This window comes from Pseudophryne corroboree, chromosome 6 (genome assembly GCF_028390025.1).
Source record: "Pseudophryne corroboree isolate aPseCor3 chromosome 6, aPseCor3.hap2, whole genome shotgun sequence".
Classification (NCBI taxonomy): domain Eukaryota; kingdom Metazoa; phylum Chordata; class Amphibia; order Anura; family Myobatrachidae; genus Pseudophryne; species Pseudophryne corroboree.
The window spans coordinates 328128752-328145181 of NC_086449.1; the positions used below are offsets into that span (position 1 = coordinate 328128752).

General features: G+C 45.6%; 1 protein-coding gene across 4 annotated transcripts in view; it reads left to right on the plus strand.

Annotated features, from left to right (window-relative positions):
• Positions 1–16430, plus strand: part of TRIP4 (thyroid hormone receptor interactor 4) — a 177889-nt gene that overhangs the window by 133815 nt on the left and 27644 nt on the right. For all 4 annotated transcript variants that reach the window (XM_063926356.1, XM_063926357.1, XM_063926358.1 and 1 more), the window contains exon 11: positions 5151–5253. In XM_063926356.1, coding sequence (XP_063782426.1) covers positions 5151–5253 — 103 coding nt within the window. The remainder of the gene's footprint in view (positions 1–5150; positions 5254–16430) is intronic.

Consider the following 16430-nt stretch of genomic DNA (forward strand, 5'->3'; position numbering starts at 1 on the left):
TTTATAACCTTGTCTCTGCAGCGGGGTACACTGTATTCCACAGGGAATAACATAGAGGTATAGAGTAGGATCTTGATCCGAGGCACCAACAGGCTAAAGCTTTGACTGTCCCAGGATGCCTTGCACCGCCTCCTCTATAACCCCGCCTCTGTGCACAGGAGCTCAGTTTGTAAGTTGGTGCCCTGCAGGCAGGACACTAACAGGGAGGGCTGCTCCAGCAGCCCTGAAAAGAGCTTTTATGAAGAGAAATAGAAGACTTCAAGGGCTGCAGTATTGGTACTGAGTGCTAGATGTCATTCTGACATCTTATGCTTCAGCTCCATCACCTCCCCCAGCGGCGCTGTATACTCCCGCGCCCTGGTTGCCGGTTACTTACAGCGTAGAGGGCTCCGGTCTACATTAGGGCACACACTCGCCGCTGTCACATATTGTCCCTGCAGTTAATCCGCCATGGGCTTCCCAGTTACAGCAATAAAATTAGTCTCTGGTTAAACAAAAGGCTAACCCTCGCCCACCTAAGACCAAGGGGTCCTCTAAACGGGCCATTAGTTCCTCACAATCCACACATGTCCCGGATACTTCTTCCGATGAAGATGACGCTTACACTGACCCCTCTGACACTGATCCAGATACTACAGATGGGGAAACTCTGACACAAGTGGATGTTCCTGACCTCTTGGAGGCCATCAGACTCATTCTCCAAATTTGAGGATGACGAGGAGCCTCCTACTACCTCTAAGAAACCAGATAAGTTTAAACGTCAGAAGGTGACTAAATTGCTTCTACCCCATTCTGACCACCTGGTTGACATACATCAGGAATCCTGGGAATCTCCAGGAAAGAAATTTGCACTGTCAAAAAAGATGCTAGCTCGTTATCCCCTTGCAGCAGAGCTCAGTAAAATTTGGGAAACACCACCTCCGGTGGACTCTCAGGTCGCGCTCCTGGTGGTGTCCTCGTCACAACCGACGGATAAACGTGTGGAAGGTTGCTTGAAGTCTATTTACACTCCTGCAGGGGCTGTGTATAGACCCACTATAGCAGCTGAAAATACAGGAAATAATTTTCCCTAATAAAATTAGGCGCTAGATACTTTTCCAATATATTTAATTAAGAAGCACCTAAATAGACATGTTAATTTTTATACATTTCATCAAACAGCTCCTAAGGACAATCTGGGTGTCTACTAACAAAATAAAGCATGTATTTGTAAAGCTAAACAATTAAGAAGCGCTTATAAAATACTTAAATTTATTTTACATAAAGCAAATCATTAATACACATGAAATAATTACTCAAAAATAAAAAAAATGACAGTGAATAAGTATAGTATTTAAGGTGTGCTCATCTGGAATACCTAGGTTTTATTAAGCCAATGTTGCGGTTCATTTATAAATCGTGCTGATAATGTCCAGAATTGTTATACTGGTATGCTATGCATAGCAAATCCAAATTTGAAAATAAGTTGAAGCAGTGGGTACGTTATGCTCACCCCTGTCAGTTGAAGTATATATATCGCTTGTTGCTGGTAGAGGCACTGATTCCCGTTTATGGCAAGTGCAGATAGAGATGCTCCAGATGGCTGTAGGTTTACCCCGTCTTTAAATGTCCCGGAGGGGACAAAAATAACAGCAGGCCCGTGGCAGCGCGTCTGCTGACGGGGATTTTTTAGTACAGCGGCAATGGGTGAGAGTTGAAGGAATTCAGAATGGTAGAAGGCAGGGGGAGGACGTACACCGGCTTGGTGATAACAAGGATAGTGTCCAGAACCGGACCCGCAACAGTCAGGTCCTCAACGCGTTTCTCCGTTAATTCTGTCAGCGGTTTCTTCAGGAGAAGAACCCACTGACAGAATTAGCAGAGAATCGACGGGAATCAGCGCCTCTACCAGCAACAAGCTATATATACTTCAACTGACAGGGGTGAGCATAACGCACCCACTGCTTCAACTTCTTTTCAAGTTGGGATTTGCTATGCATAGCATACCAGTATAACAATTCTGGACATTTTCAGCACTATCTATAAATGGACCGCAACATTGGCTTAATAAAACCTAGGTATTCTAGATGAGCACATATGAACACACAAACAAATGGAAACCAACTGCGCTAATGTAAATGATCACAATGGTATATTGACTGAAAAATTAATATCTGAATGTTTAATAAAATTCTTCTAAAAACAGTAATAATCATATAAGTGCGCACACATACACTTGAAATCACAGCTGTATAGGCCAATTCCTGACCAATAATAGTAAACATGTACTTAAAATCAAGCCATATAAGCCAATCTCTGACTGTAATGAATTTCTCTTAGGGCAGTCTCTGTAAAAAAGCCATTGGTATACAACCACTGCCGGTTGTGATGAAATTAAGCCCTGCAAGACCAGCACAATGTAGATTTTTGTAACATCCAATTTGAGGATCAATAGTTACCAAGTCCCTTGTGGTCTTTATGCTGGGTATTCCACCTAGCGGGTATCCGGAGTGTCCTCCTTGCTCCAACGCAAAAATATGGTGGTTCTCCCTTCATTAATGTCCACAGAAGAGAAAAGGGACTGGGATCTCCCAGGATGTGTAGTAAGCAGAGTCCTGTAGAATTCTCAGCAGTGCCGTAGTCAGAAATAAGGCTCTCTAACAAGTTTCGCTGTCAATTGGCAGCTTTATCAAACCTTTGATACCCGGCATAAAGACCACAAGGGACTTGGTAACTACTGATCCTTAAATTGGATGTTACAAAAATCTACATTGTGCTTGTCCTGCAGGACTTAATTTCACCACAACCGACAATGGTTGTACTTGGTAAAATATTCCATTCTAGATGAGCACACCTTAAATACTATATTTATTCACTGTCATTTTTTTAATTTTTGAGTTATTTATTTGTGAAGGTTTCCAAGTTCCCTATGGAAACCCTTCATTCTATTGTTCTGGCCTTGGAGCTCATGGACTATATGGTATACCTGAACATACAGGATGCTTACCTCCATATCCCTATTGCCATGTCACATCAGCAATACCCGCGGTTTGCTATTGGCAACCTACATTACCAATTTCAGGCCTTACCTTTTGGTCTGACCACGGCTCCTCGAATTTTCGCCAAGGTCATGGCGGTTATGACGGCTCTCCTCTGCCCCCGGGGCATCGGTATCCTACCGTATCTGGACTATCTGTTGATCCTGGCACCTCACCAGAGGTTCTCCTTCATCATCTGGAACTGACTCTCTAATTCCTTCAAGCTCACGGGTGGCTCATCAATTGGAAGAAATCCTCCCTGGTCCCTGCTCAGAGCATAGTGCACCTGGGAGCGTTGTTGGACACACATAAACAGCGATTGTTTTTGTCTCCGGACAAGGTCCTGAAACTTCAGGACAAAATCAGACTCTTCCTATCTCGCCCACGTGTGTCTATACACTCTGCGATGCAAGTACTGAGCCTCATGGTGTCGGCTTTGACATGGTAGAGTACACTCAATTTCACTCCCGCCCTCTCCAGAAGTTAATTCTCTCCAACTGGGATGGCCTGTCCCACCGGATCATGATCTCCCTAACTCCGGAGGTTCCCTGTCTCTGTCCTGGTGGCTTCAGGATCAGCGATTTGAGCGGGGGTCGTCCCTTCTGGATCCCCAGCTGGGTCCTTCTGATGACGGATGCCAGTCTGAGGGGTTGGGGCGTGTTGTTGGAGCAACACTCGCTTCAGGGTCGGTGGACCAAGGAGGAATCTCTCCTCCCGATAAACATTCTGGAACTGCGGGCAGTGTTCAGGGCTCTGACACTAGCCTTCCTTGGATACAGAACAGGCCTGTTCAAGTACAGTCAGACAACACCACCACGGTGGCGTACATAAATCATCAAGGCGGCACTCAAAGCCGCATGGCACTGAGGGAAGTGTCAAGGATACTTTAGTGGGCAGAACGCCATCTGCCTGCCATTTCGGCAGTGTTCATTCCGGGAGTCCTCAACTGAGAAGCGGATTTCCTCAGTCATCAGGACGTACACGCCGTAAAGTGGAGTCTTCATCCAGAAGTATTTCAACTCCTAGTGGACAAGTGGGGCCTACCAGATGTAGACCTGATGGCGTCTCGACACAATTACAAGGTTCTGGTCTTTGGAGCAAGAACAGGGGATTCTCAAGCGGCGTTCGTGGACGCACTGGCAATTCCATGGAACTTTCGGCTGCCATGCGTGTTCCCTCCATTGTCACTTCTGCCCAGGGTGATAAGGAAGTTCAAGCAAGAAGGAGGAATATTACTTCTGCTCGCTCCAGCGTGGCCCAGATGGCATTGGTTCTCAGACCTAGAGGGTCTCTCGATAGAGGGTCCTCTTCTACTTCCACAACGCCCAGACCTTCTCGTTCAGGGCCCTTATGCTACCAGGATTTGGCCCGACTGGGATTTGACGGCGTGGCTCTTGAAGCCTCTGTCCTAAGGGCCAAGGGTTTTCCTGAGGCGGTCATTCAAACTATATTGATGGCCCGTAAACCGGGTTTGGCTCGGATTTATTACAGGGTCTGGAATTCTTATTTCACATGGTGTGCTGCTAAGAAAGTTCTCACAGTCTGCAGTGTCCCCGAGATGGACTAAGAGGAATTGATTTTAAAGTGAGTAGAAGAAAAGAAATGTACTGTTAAACAATTGAATTATGTTGGATCATTTCTGTTAAGAAACAGAGAAATCTTGATCCAGGTTCTCATTACTACTAGTGATGAGCGAGGTTCGGTTTTACTCGGTTTTACTCGGTTCTCAAAACGGCATCTTATTGGCTATCCAAAACACGTGACATCCGTGAGCCAATAAGATGCCGTTTTGAGAACCGAGTAAAACCGAGTAAAACCGAATCCGCTCATCACTAATTACTACTAGAGAGTTTGTTCTTCCATCCAGCATGCCAAGTAAATCCTGTAATGCTTACGGTTTTCTGTGTTCGAATAGTACATGCTATTCAAGTAAGCAGTCTGTAGCGGTAGGACAATCACATGTCTTGAGTGTTCCAAAAATGTACTTTCTATACTGATCCAGCTGATAAGATGGGGATGTAACCTGCTACTCCCTAGCAGGTGTGGGAATCGATTAGCTGAGAATTGTGTAATCTGTGTTTAATACATGAAACCAATACTACTAATTTGTATTTGTCTTCATCTCCCCCACAGTATCCATCTCTCAGCCAGGAATCTGCATCTCCTTTTGTTTTCATCTGTAGAAATGCTCAAGAACTACTTATAAAATTCCCAATCAAAGGACAACACAAGATCTGTAAGTGTAAAAATGCACGCTGAAAGCTAGATGATGAGCCATAATGTCAAAGACCATGGTTGAATTTACTAAGCACTGCTTTTCAAGCCCTCCATGATTTGAGCAACAGGATTTAAAATGGAAATAATATTAAAATCAAAACCAGGCATGTTGGTATTTAATATTATTGACAAGAAGCTGAAGACACGGACACTTTGAAGAGCTTTGCCTCTTAAGGTGGGTACACACTAGTAGATATATCTGCAGATCAATTGATCTGCAGATATATCTATGGACGGATCGGGCAGTGTGTTGAGCATACACACTGCCCGGTCCGTCCGGGACTGACGTCATGAACTGGGCGGGCGTGTACACACGCCCGCCTAGTTCAGCTGTCAGTCACCGCCGGCCGCCGCAGCATGTGTACGGGCGGTCGGCCGACCGCCGTACACACACACAGCGACACGCCAATATATCGTTAGAGATATTGCCCGTCGGCTGTGCTGAGGGGCCGGCGCGATACGTCTGTACGACGGAGTTCACAGACGTATCGGCCGTACACACTTGTCAACGGACCCGTGATATATCGGCCAGTGTGGACGGGCCTTTAAGCTGCGTACACACCTAAAGATATATCTGCAGATCAACCGATCTGCAGATATATCCGCAGATGGTGATTTTTCATACACACTGATCAACCACTACTGCCATCTGCAGATATATCTGTTGCGGATATTGACCAATTCATCTTTCCTCTGTACACACTGACAGATCGTCGTTGTGAAATGTGCCAAATACTCCTGCAATTTACATAATGGGCTGGTCTTCTACAGAGCACACACTACAATTTATGTGATGACAGCAGCAGCTTTGCAGGCGTCTCTGGCCAGCGGCACATTTGAGAACAGAGGTTGTAAAACACTGAAGTACAAATGCAGTGGCTCAACAGTAATAATACGCATTGGTCCCCACAATAAATTACACACATTGTGCCACAAAAAAAAATAATTAAATCATACTGGCCCCCACAATAGATTATATACTTGGCCCCCACAATAGATTACACACGCAGCCCAAAACAGTAATTAAGCGCCTTGAGTCCTGTTGGAGAAAGAGCGCTATATAAATAAAATTATTATTAATTATTACACACACTGCCATGCCCAATGCAAGCCTAAGAGGGCCAGCTCTCAGATGGACATTTTACAAAATCTAAATTGCAGAAACTAGCCCTACAAGCTGATTAAAAAAAGCACATATAATGGCGGAGACATTGCTATAGTATTTAAAAAATAAAAAAAAATCCTTCCCTACTGCCCATTTCAGTAAATGTTAATTTATTTTCTAAAATAAATGAAAACATCCTCATTTTATTTTTATTAAAACAAAAATAATAATAAATAAAAATCTAAGATCTCCAATTAGGTACTATACACTAAGCAGCCAAGCAGGGACTACACTCTGGGCAGACCAGCATGTACCTTTTTGGCCAGGCTGCCAGCGCACACTATCGAGGATGTGTCCTGTGGGCTCTGCACCGCTGTCTACTCCACGACACCTGTCCCACGCTGACACTGGCTCCCAATAGGACAACACTGCTCCCAAGCTGATGCTGCTCCCGACAACACCTCTGATCCCATGAGGACTCCAAGGCAAGCCGCTCTCAATCAGTCCACGCTGACAGTCCCACACTGATGCTGACAGTCCCACACTGACACCGCCCATATCAGTGATACCTGGACATGTGAATATTACATTATACAGTCCACCTACATGACAGACTAGCCAGCCACCCTATCGTGCATCGGCCATACACACAGAATGATGCACCAGATATATTGGTCATCGTATGTGCAGCACAGCCAATGCGATATGTCTGGACAATGCTGTTCTCATACATATCGTTTGTACATACCCGCTGATCACTGAACAATATACAGTATCATCTGATAAATTGATCAGGTGACTTATCGTTTACTGTGTACCCAGCAATATACCTAGTGCCACAGACAGTTATGATAGAATAAAGATGCGTCAGGGCACATACTGGGCATCCCAGCCTAAACTCAAGGAACTAAAGTATTGGAAACTAATGAGCATATGAAAACCTCACCCCCTGCGCTACCTACCGCTAGCTGGGCCACATGCTGTGTGCATCACCATCACCTACACCCCCACGTCGGGCTCCCGCTGGACACCTACTGCTCACGATATTTATAACACCCCCCAGCACTGTTTCTGCCCCCTTGGCTGTGTGCCGCAAGATGCCCAAACTCACCAGCTCCGTGGCATTCCAACTCCAGACCGCAGTGGTGGGATACAGTCTCTGCATGGAAGATACTGTCCCACACCGACTACTGACTATGGATGCACTGCTGCTGCTCCCATGTGCAGGTGTAGTCATGGGGAGGGAGAGCGGGGGCACTAGTGTAGGTGTGGGCACAGGGTAGGGGGGCACAAGTGCGGGTGGGAGAGGGGGAACAGTTGTAGGTATAGGTGTGGGGAGGAACAAGTGCAGGTGTAGTCACGGAGAGGGGGCACAGGTGTAGGTGTGGGCACGGGGTGGGCACAAGTGCAGGTGTAGTCAAGGGGGGACAGGGGGCACATCTGTAGGTGTGGGCATGGGGGAGGCACAAGTGCAGGTGTAGTCATTGGGAGAGAGGGGGCACAGGTGTAGGTGTGGGCACGGGGGAGGGGGGGGAACAAGTGCGAGTCGTCGCCGGCCACAGCTCCATTTCTTTGTGGAAGTGGTGCAAAGCTGGAGGCGGGTCTGCTGGCTCCGGGAGGATGCGCTGTGGTGAGCCTGAGGCACGGAATGAGTGGGGAGGACGGCGGAGACAGCAGAGAGCCGGGTACGCACTGCCGCGTACATGAAGAAGGCACAGCTATGGAGCTCCGTGCAGGGCTTAGTAGCAACAAGATCTGGAGGATTGCGATCTCTCCCCCGTCTGCCTTGCGATGACAGGTGCCATGGATGTACGCTGGTCCTGTCCGCTGTATGGAGCCGGTCTGCTGACCACCCCCACCCCGGGACACAGATTATTTAAATAATCCCGCCCACCTCAAAACGGCCGACCTATTGAGTGTCTCCTGGTCGGTTGTACACACAGAACGATGTACCAATGTATCTACAGATATATTGGTCATCGTCTGTGCAGCAGGGCCGGCGCGATATGTCTGTGAACGACGTAGTTCACAGACATATATCGTTTATATACACCCACCAACCATTTGACAATATATTGGCCGATCAATTGATCGGCCAATATATCTGCCAGTGTGTACCCACTGACAAAGCCTAATATATATATCCTATATTAAACACTCTAAAAGGTTAATGAACACAGTACGCAATTGGCGTATGGAATACCGTAAGAGTACGCACGTAGCGTAACAAACGCTTAGCCGTGGACGAGACGCACGAGCGGCACGTTCGCTCGCGGCTTAAAACGTAAAGGCAAGCACGCTATAGGCTGCCGACTAACGTAATGAGACGCTATCAGCGTAGCGGACGTTCGAGACCACGAGGAGATCACAAGCGGCGCTGACGCTCACAGCGTTAAACCTTTGTAACAATATCATAAACAATGTACTTAAATTGTAAACCTTTGTGCAGTGATAAGGTGTAAATGCAACACAGTGTAACTTTGTTAGTTTAAAAGCTGTATGAGCGACTCTTACGCTCTGAGAACCCTTTAGCAATATAATAAACACTCAAATACCGGTCTAAGGGTCTAACACCTTTTAAGGGAGAGAATGAATGTTCAATCGCAAAAGAATACACAATACAAGTTATACACTACCAAACTAACATAAAATACCTAACCGAGTTACTACACGTTAAAATACAACAAAGACACAATTACATTTAAGGGGGAAGGAGAGAGAGAATGGCTTACAACAAAATAGGAGATAAATATGGTTGCAGAGAACTTACGCACAAGGGGAAACAATCGCAAGGGCCTTTCTGGATATCCAGCTCCTGATTATCAGTGATGAGAACCGTTGTGAAGAGTAGAGAGCTGGCCCAGATCGGCTTGTCTTTTTATACACTACACACAATACAGTACAATGGTCCCTACATTCTTATTGTTCATTGGACACAGGAATTCGTCTCTGCATTAAAACAAAAGGTCATAGGTTGGTTCATACAGGTGGGCTGTGACTATTTCAAACTGCTCAGGTGGGAGGGAAACTGGGTTTCCCGCCGCATGGGTAATGTGCAAATATAGTAAATGTCCATAAACTTCTTATGTCCATAACTATACGCACGAGCGAGTAATCCGCTTCAAACCAACACCGGAATATTGCTAATTATATTCTCTTCCGATGGATACTAAACACCACTGTGTAACCCCTGTCTGACCCTTCGTATCAAACAAAGAGGAATCTCTTTGTCCCCGAACATGCTATATTAACTAAACTTTCAGATTCTATCAAAGGGACCATAATCTACAAAATACATTATATGACTAAAATATGTTACGATTGAGTCGCCCGCTAGACGAACACAAACTCTACCGTAAATGCGCATATCGTGTGCCTGCGGGTGCACGCAAAGGCGAGTATACGCACGCACGGGAGGGCTCATGCACGTGCAGCAGGCACTCGCATGAGGTGCATATATGGCAATGTGCAGCGTGATATTTTTCTGACTTTGACAGTCCACCCTTTGGCAGTCACCAATAACTGCCACTTCCTAAAACAGTTCAAAAAGAGAAAAATATATGTCATGTATAATACATTTCTATGATTGGGTAGGGGAGAAGAGAAGAAGGTGGGAAAAAGGTATGATCTAGTGAGATAGTAGAAGCATGTATGTATGAGTCCATGTTTGAGGGGTCATGTATCATCGTGCCGTACGTGTTTTAAATCAAGCTTCGAGGTATTGCGAAGTATACATTTGAATTCCTTCTTATCCCGTGGTACGGGTCTGTGGATGGGCTGTCAAACTTTACCGAGCTCTTTTCGGCTTTTGGTTGCAACAAAATGGGGGAGCACATTTTATTTGATGATACATGAATGGGGGGATATGTGAGTGCCGATACCTGTGCCTATATTCCCTATCGACTATGTGTGTTATTACCTGAAGGTTGTAGAGATGAAGATAAGGAGCAATTATGGTAAATGCAGTCATAAACTATGTGAGTTTAATATACATTTGTTGATTGAAGTCTTGTCTGGTGTCTTGTCTTGATGTACATGTTGACTGTAGTCTCTTTGGGCTTTTGCCAAAAATGCGAGCAAAAGCTTTCTCAATGTCCATAGACTTACAAAAAGTGTTGGGCTAGCGTAAAATTAAAGTTACTAGGGATATGGGGGGTCTATGGCATAGTCCATCAGTTGTCTGTGTAAAAGGTTGTCAAATTCTTCTTCCAAGCGGATGTCTTTTTACCTTGGAGGAAAACAAAGGAGAAACGGGTGAAAGAAACGGACCGTGGAATCACATTTTCGTCACAACATTGTCTCTATCGTTGGGTCGTAAATCAAATCAGTCGTTGTTATTACAGTATCTTCACTTCTTAAACTCATCACTCGGGCGCTACGTTTACACTTTGTTAAAACCCGAACGCATCTAAATATCAGACCGACCAATATGATGACACCCAGAATACACAAAAGAAATTTCCCTACATCCATGATAATTCCTTGAGCCCATTCTCCTAAACCAGAGAACCAATTTCGCGGGTTCAACCGTGACACCCAACCGGTCAGCTCATTACCCACAGCAGCGAGGGTGAGATTGTGTCTCCTGCGGAACTCCCACTTTAATTGGAGAATGTCGTCCATCTTTTTGTCTATGACCTCGACCGGGTCCTCTGTGCTATTCGTAATATAAGTGCAGCATTTTACGCCGTACTGCGTTGCCAGTGTGACACAATATCCACCCGTCACTGCCGTGAGATAATTAAGAACCATCCTATGCTGAACCAGTTCTGTTTTATAAGCTTGGAGCTCCCTTCCGGTATACCTGAATGTGTCATCATACATTTCAGTGATATTGTCTAATAAATTTGCAAGCGCAGATATATATTTATAATTTATCACTCCTCTGGCGGTACGAGTGATATCTAACGCGATTAGGAATTGAATCCCGGTGGATTCATGGATCAGGTCAGAGGCCGGATGCTCTGTTCTTTCTATCAGGTGCCGTTTAACGATGTGCTCATAATGAGTGTGAGTATAAGGAGCTTGGGCACTGCGGTGAATATCCTTCATTTTAGTGTGGGATACGGTCATTACCTCAGGCAGTACTTTTCCAATATAACATAACCCTTCTGAGTTTGGGGCAAGCCACTTATACGCCTTCCTCCCGCATATGAAATATGCATCATCGGGGAGAACATATGGGACGGAGTAGGACATAACCATATTACACATTTTCCATATGAAATCTCCTAACCCTAATTCTCCCATCTGTTTAGTACACGTATCAGTTTGTACGATATGTGCACAGTATCCAGGTGATACTTCTCCAACTCTCATGATCCTACTTCCTAGGGTATACCTATATCGGAAATATTTTCCACTACCGGCTATGTGGCGTATAAGTTCTGTATCTGTAGGCATTCTATCGGCTCTGTATGAAAAGGTCATGGTTTGGTTATTCCATGACACTTCCCAATTTCCCGGCTTTCGGGGATTGGAAATGTTAAAACATACTAGGGATCTATCCACATGATATTGGTGGAGCTTCAAACTAGGAGGACTGGAGATATTAAACCTCCTGTCCACCGGCCTCCCACCACTTAGCTCAAGTACCTCCCCTATAGTTAAAGGGAATGGCACTAATCCTGATTTGCTATGGCCTTGAGGTACTTGAGAGCATACCCAACAATCTGTCTGATTTAACACTTTACCCACTAAGGAGTGATAGTCACTCAATGGATGCCGGTCCATGTGGATATTAAAACTGGACTGACATTTCTTGTTGCACCCATCCTCAACTACACTGTCACAGAGTCTACAGATACAGTTCTCTTCAGCTAACAATCCTTCACAATTCCTCCTATTGCCAATGCTATCGGATCGTTTTCTGATACTCGCCTTTGCTTGATGATTATGTTGTTCTTGGAAATCTACGCCTCCAACTTTGTCATCAGAACCCATTCCAGAACCTCTCTCGACCTCCATGGTACTCTCGCCGGAACAGACTGCTCTGGTCAACATCATGGTCAACAGGAAAATCCGGATCACAGTCTCTTGGGGCAAGTCCATCTTATAGGAGGAAATGGAGAAGAATGAGAAGGGGGAAAGAAATAATTGAGGGAGATGGGATGGGAAGTGGAGAAAAACAATAAAAGGGAACAGGGAATCGACAACTGCCTCCGATCTTATTATTCTCAATGCTCAGGTGCCGTCTCAGTCCTCCTGAAACAGACACTCCAGTGATACAACTTCCTCTACCGTCTGTTCTTTATCACGGGACCTCTCTGGATCAGCAACCTTCTTACAATGGGACGAATGGACCCAAGTCTCTCTCTCGGCAACCTTCAATGCTGTCGTGCTAATCAATAAGACTTGGTATGGTCCTTCCCATCTGTCAATAAGGCAACCTGAGCGTAGAAAATTCCGTATCATTACATAATCCCCAGGTTCAATGTCATGACAATTACTATCTGGCAGATCAGGAATCACCAACTTCAAATTATCATTCTGATTCCTTAGCTGTTTACTCATCTTAACCAAATACTTTACAGTCACTTCATTGTTACACTTCAAATCATCCTGAGGGTTAATCATAGCATGCGGTTGTCGACCGAACAGAATTTCAAAAGGGGACAGATTAAGAGGGGACCTGGGAGTGGTTCTGATGCTGTATAATACAATGGGCAAAGCTTCTGGCCATGTCAATCCTGTTTCTGCCATAACTTTGCTCAATTTATTTTTAATAGTGCTGTTCACTCTTTCTACTTTCGCACTCGCCTGGGGGCGGTACGGAGTGTGCAGCTTACTATTAATTCCCATCAACTTACACATTCCTTGAAAGACATCACCTGTAAAATGGGTACCCCTATCACTTTCAATTATTCTAGGGATACCGTATCTACACACAAATTCCTGTACAATTTTCTTAGCAGTAAACATAGCGGTGTTTGTGGCCGCAGGAAATGCTTCGACCCAATTTGAAAACACATCTATACAAACTAGTACATACTTCAAATTTCGACAAGGGGGTAATTGTATGAAATCAATTTGTATTACCTGAAAAGGGCCGCCTGTAGGTGGGATATGAGATGGTTCTGTTGGTATTGCCTTTCCGATATTCTTCCTCAAGCAGGTGAGGCATGTCATTGCCCTTTTTCCCGCATGGGAAGAAAATCCTGGGGCGCACCAATATGCTCTTACCAACTTGCACATCCCTTCCTTGCCTAGATGAGTCAGCCCATGTGCTGCTTCCGCTAAACTTGGAAGATATGCTCTGGGTGCCACTGGTTTACCCTGCCCATCTGTCCAGAGTCCTGAGGACTCCTGGCCATATCCTTTTGCCCTCCAAACTGCCTTTTCCTGTGTGGAACACAAATTTTGCATTTCACACAATTTCTGTGTGTTGACGGTATTAAATACCATCAGTTGTGTGGTGTCTGTCTGTCTGGGGGTACCAGCTGCTAACTTAGCAGCTTCGTCTGCTCGGCTGTTACCAAGTGATACCGGGTCTTGGCTATATGTATGTGCTTTACACTTGATAACAGCCACTCTGTCGGGTTCCTGTATCGCTGTTAGAAGCCTTTTGATGTGGGCTGCATGCGCTACCGGTGTACCAGCTGCCGTCATTAAATTTCTGAGGCGCCATAGGGCTTTGAAATCATGGACTACTCCGAATGCGTATCTAGAATCGGTATAGATATTGGCTGATTTGCCCTTAGCCAATTCACATGCTCTGGTTAGGACAACCAGTTCAGCAACCTGGGCTGAGTGAGGTGGGCCTAGCGGTTCTGCTTCTATGGTGCCTTGGTCATCTACGACTGCGTATCCAGTACACAAGTCTCCCGAGTCCGTCTGTCTGTGACAACTACCGTCAGTGTAGAAAGTAAGATCTACATCTTCCAGTGGGTTGTCACTGATGTCAGGCCTTGCCGTGAAATTTTGGGTCAAATATTCCATACAATCATGCGTGTCATCCCCTGTCTTAAATCCTCCTTCACTATTACTCTCATCTTCCACCCTTTGTGCCTGTCCAGGCACACCTGGGAGATACGTTGCCGGATTTAATGCACTGCATCTCTTTATGGTGATGTTTACGGGGGCCATTAATGCCAATTCCCATCTTGTAAACCGTGCTGATGAGACGTGTCTAGTTTGAGCCGAATTCAGCAAGGCTGACACTGCATGTGGTGTATGGATTGTGAGGTTGTGTCCTAGCACTACATCTTCGCTTTTCGTTACTAGCAATGCTATCGCAGCGACACTTCGCAAGCATGTGGGGAGGGATCGCGCTACCGTATCTAACTGAGCGCTGTAGTATGCTACCGGCCTGCTGGCATCACCGTGCTTTTGGGTTAGGATGCCTGCCGCGCAACCAGCCCTTTCTGTTCCGTACAGCTCAAAGGGTTTCCCATAGTCTGGCATACCTAATGCTGGTGCCTGCGTTAGGCACTGTTTAAGTCTCTCAAATGCCATCTCGGATTCGTCTGTATGCGAAATCCGATCAGGTTTGTTTGATGAGACCATCTCCTGCAAAGGTAATGCTAGAATGGAAAAACCTGGGATCCAGTTACGGCAATACCCACACATTCCTAGAAACGTTCTGATCTGTTGCTGGGTTTGTGGCAGAGTCATGTCTCGAATTGCTTGAATTCTATCAGCGGTCAGGTGTCTCAGTCCCTGTGTCAGACAGTGTCCCAAATATTTTACTTTAGTCTGGCATAATTGCAACTTGTCTTTGGAAACCTTGTGTCCTGTGTCTGAAAGATGAAACAGGAGCTGTTTCGTATCTTTCAGGGATGCTTCCAGTGAATCTGAACACAGTAGTAGATCATCCACATACTGTATCAATGTTGATCCACTCTCTGGTTGGAAAGACTGTAAACAATCATGCAAAGCCTGTGAAAATATACTTGGGCTGTCTATGAAACCTTGTGGTAATCGAGTCCATGTGTATTGGACTCCTCTGTATGTGAATGCAAACAAATATTGGCTGTCAGGGTGTAGAGGTACCGAGAAGAAGGCGGAGCAAAGGTCAATAACAGTGAAAAATGTTGCAGTGGGAGGGATCTGCATAAGGATGACAGCTGGATTTGGCACTACGGGGAACTGTCTCAACTATTTTGTTAATCCCCCTTAGATCCTGCACTAGCCTGTAACCCCTCCCCCCACTCTTTTTCACAGGGAAGATGGGACTATTGGCAGTGCTGGATGTTCTTACCAGAATGCCCTGTTGTAGCAAGCGCTCTATTACGGGGTATACTCCTAACTCCACCTCTGGCTTCAGAGGGTATTGTGGGATTTTTGGAGCTATTCTACCATCTTTTACTTGCACAACTACTGGAGCTACGTTTGCCATTAATCCAGTGTCTTGTCCATCTTTAGTCCAAAGTGACTCTGGTATTTGGGATGTCATTTCTTCTACCTGGGATGAACTCCTATTTATCATAACGGTATGTGACATTAATTTTGATGGGGAGTCTAGCATGTCTCGTACTTCCTGAGCGTGATTCTCAGGTATGTCTAAGAATACACCTTCAGGAGTACAATAAATGACGCACCCCATTTTACACAATAAATCTCTTCCCAGGAGATTAGTCGGTGCCGATGCAGCCAGCAAAAAGGAATGCTTGGTATGCAAAGGCCCTATTGTAATCTCTGCTGGTTTGCTAACAGGGTAGTGCTGTACTACTCCCGTTACTCCCATGGCTGGAATTGTCTTACCAGTGGTTCTCATGCCCACTGTCGAATTTATCACTGATTTGGCCGCCCCCGTATCTACAAGGAAATTTAATGATTTACCAGCTACATCAATTGTGATCTCGGGTTCACTTCCAAGACTTGCAATCAATTTCACTGGCTGCAGATTACAGGTGTGGCCACACCCCTATTGGGTATGGTGACCTCCCTGAATCGCGCTGGCAGCAATTACTTGTGGTGGGGGTAGATGGGAACTATCAGGGATTTGCCAGTCTCTTCTTGGGGGATACCTTTTGGTTTCCCCTGCATGTGGCTCATAGCTCCGCCCTTTCGGTCCTTGATCCCAATGTCTC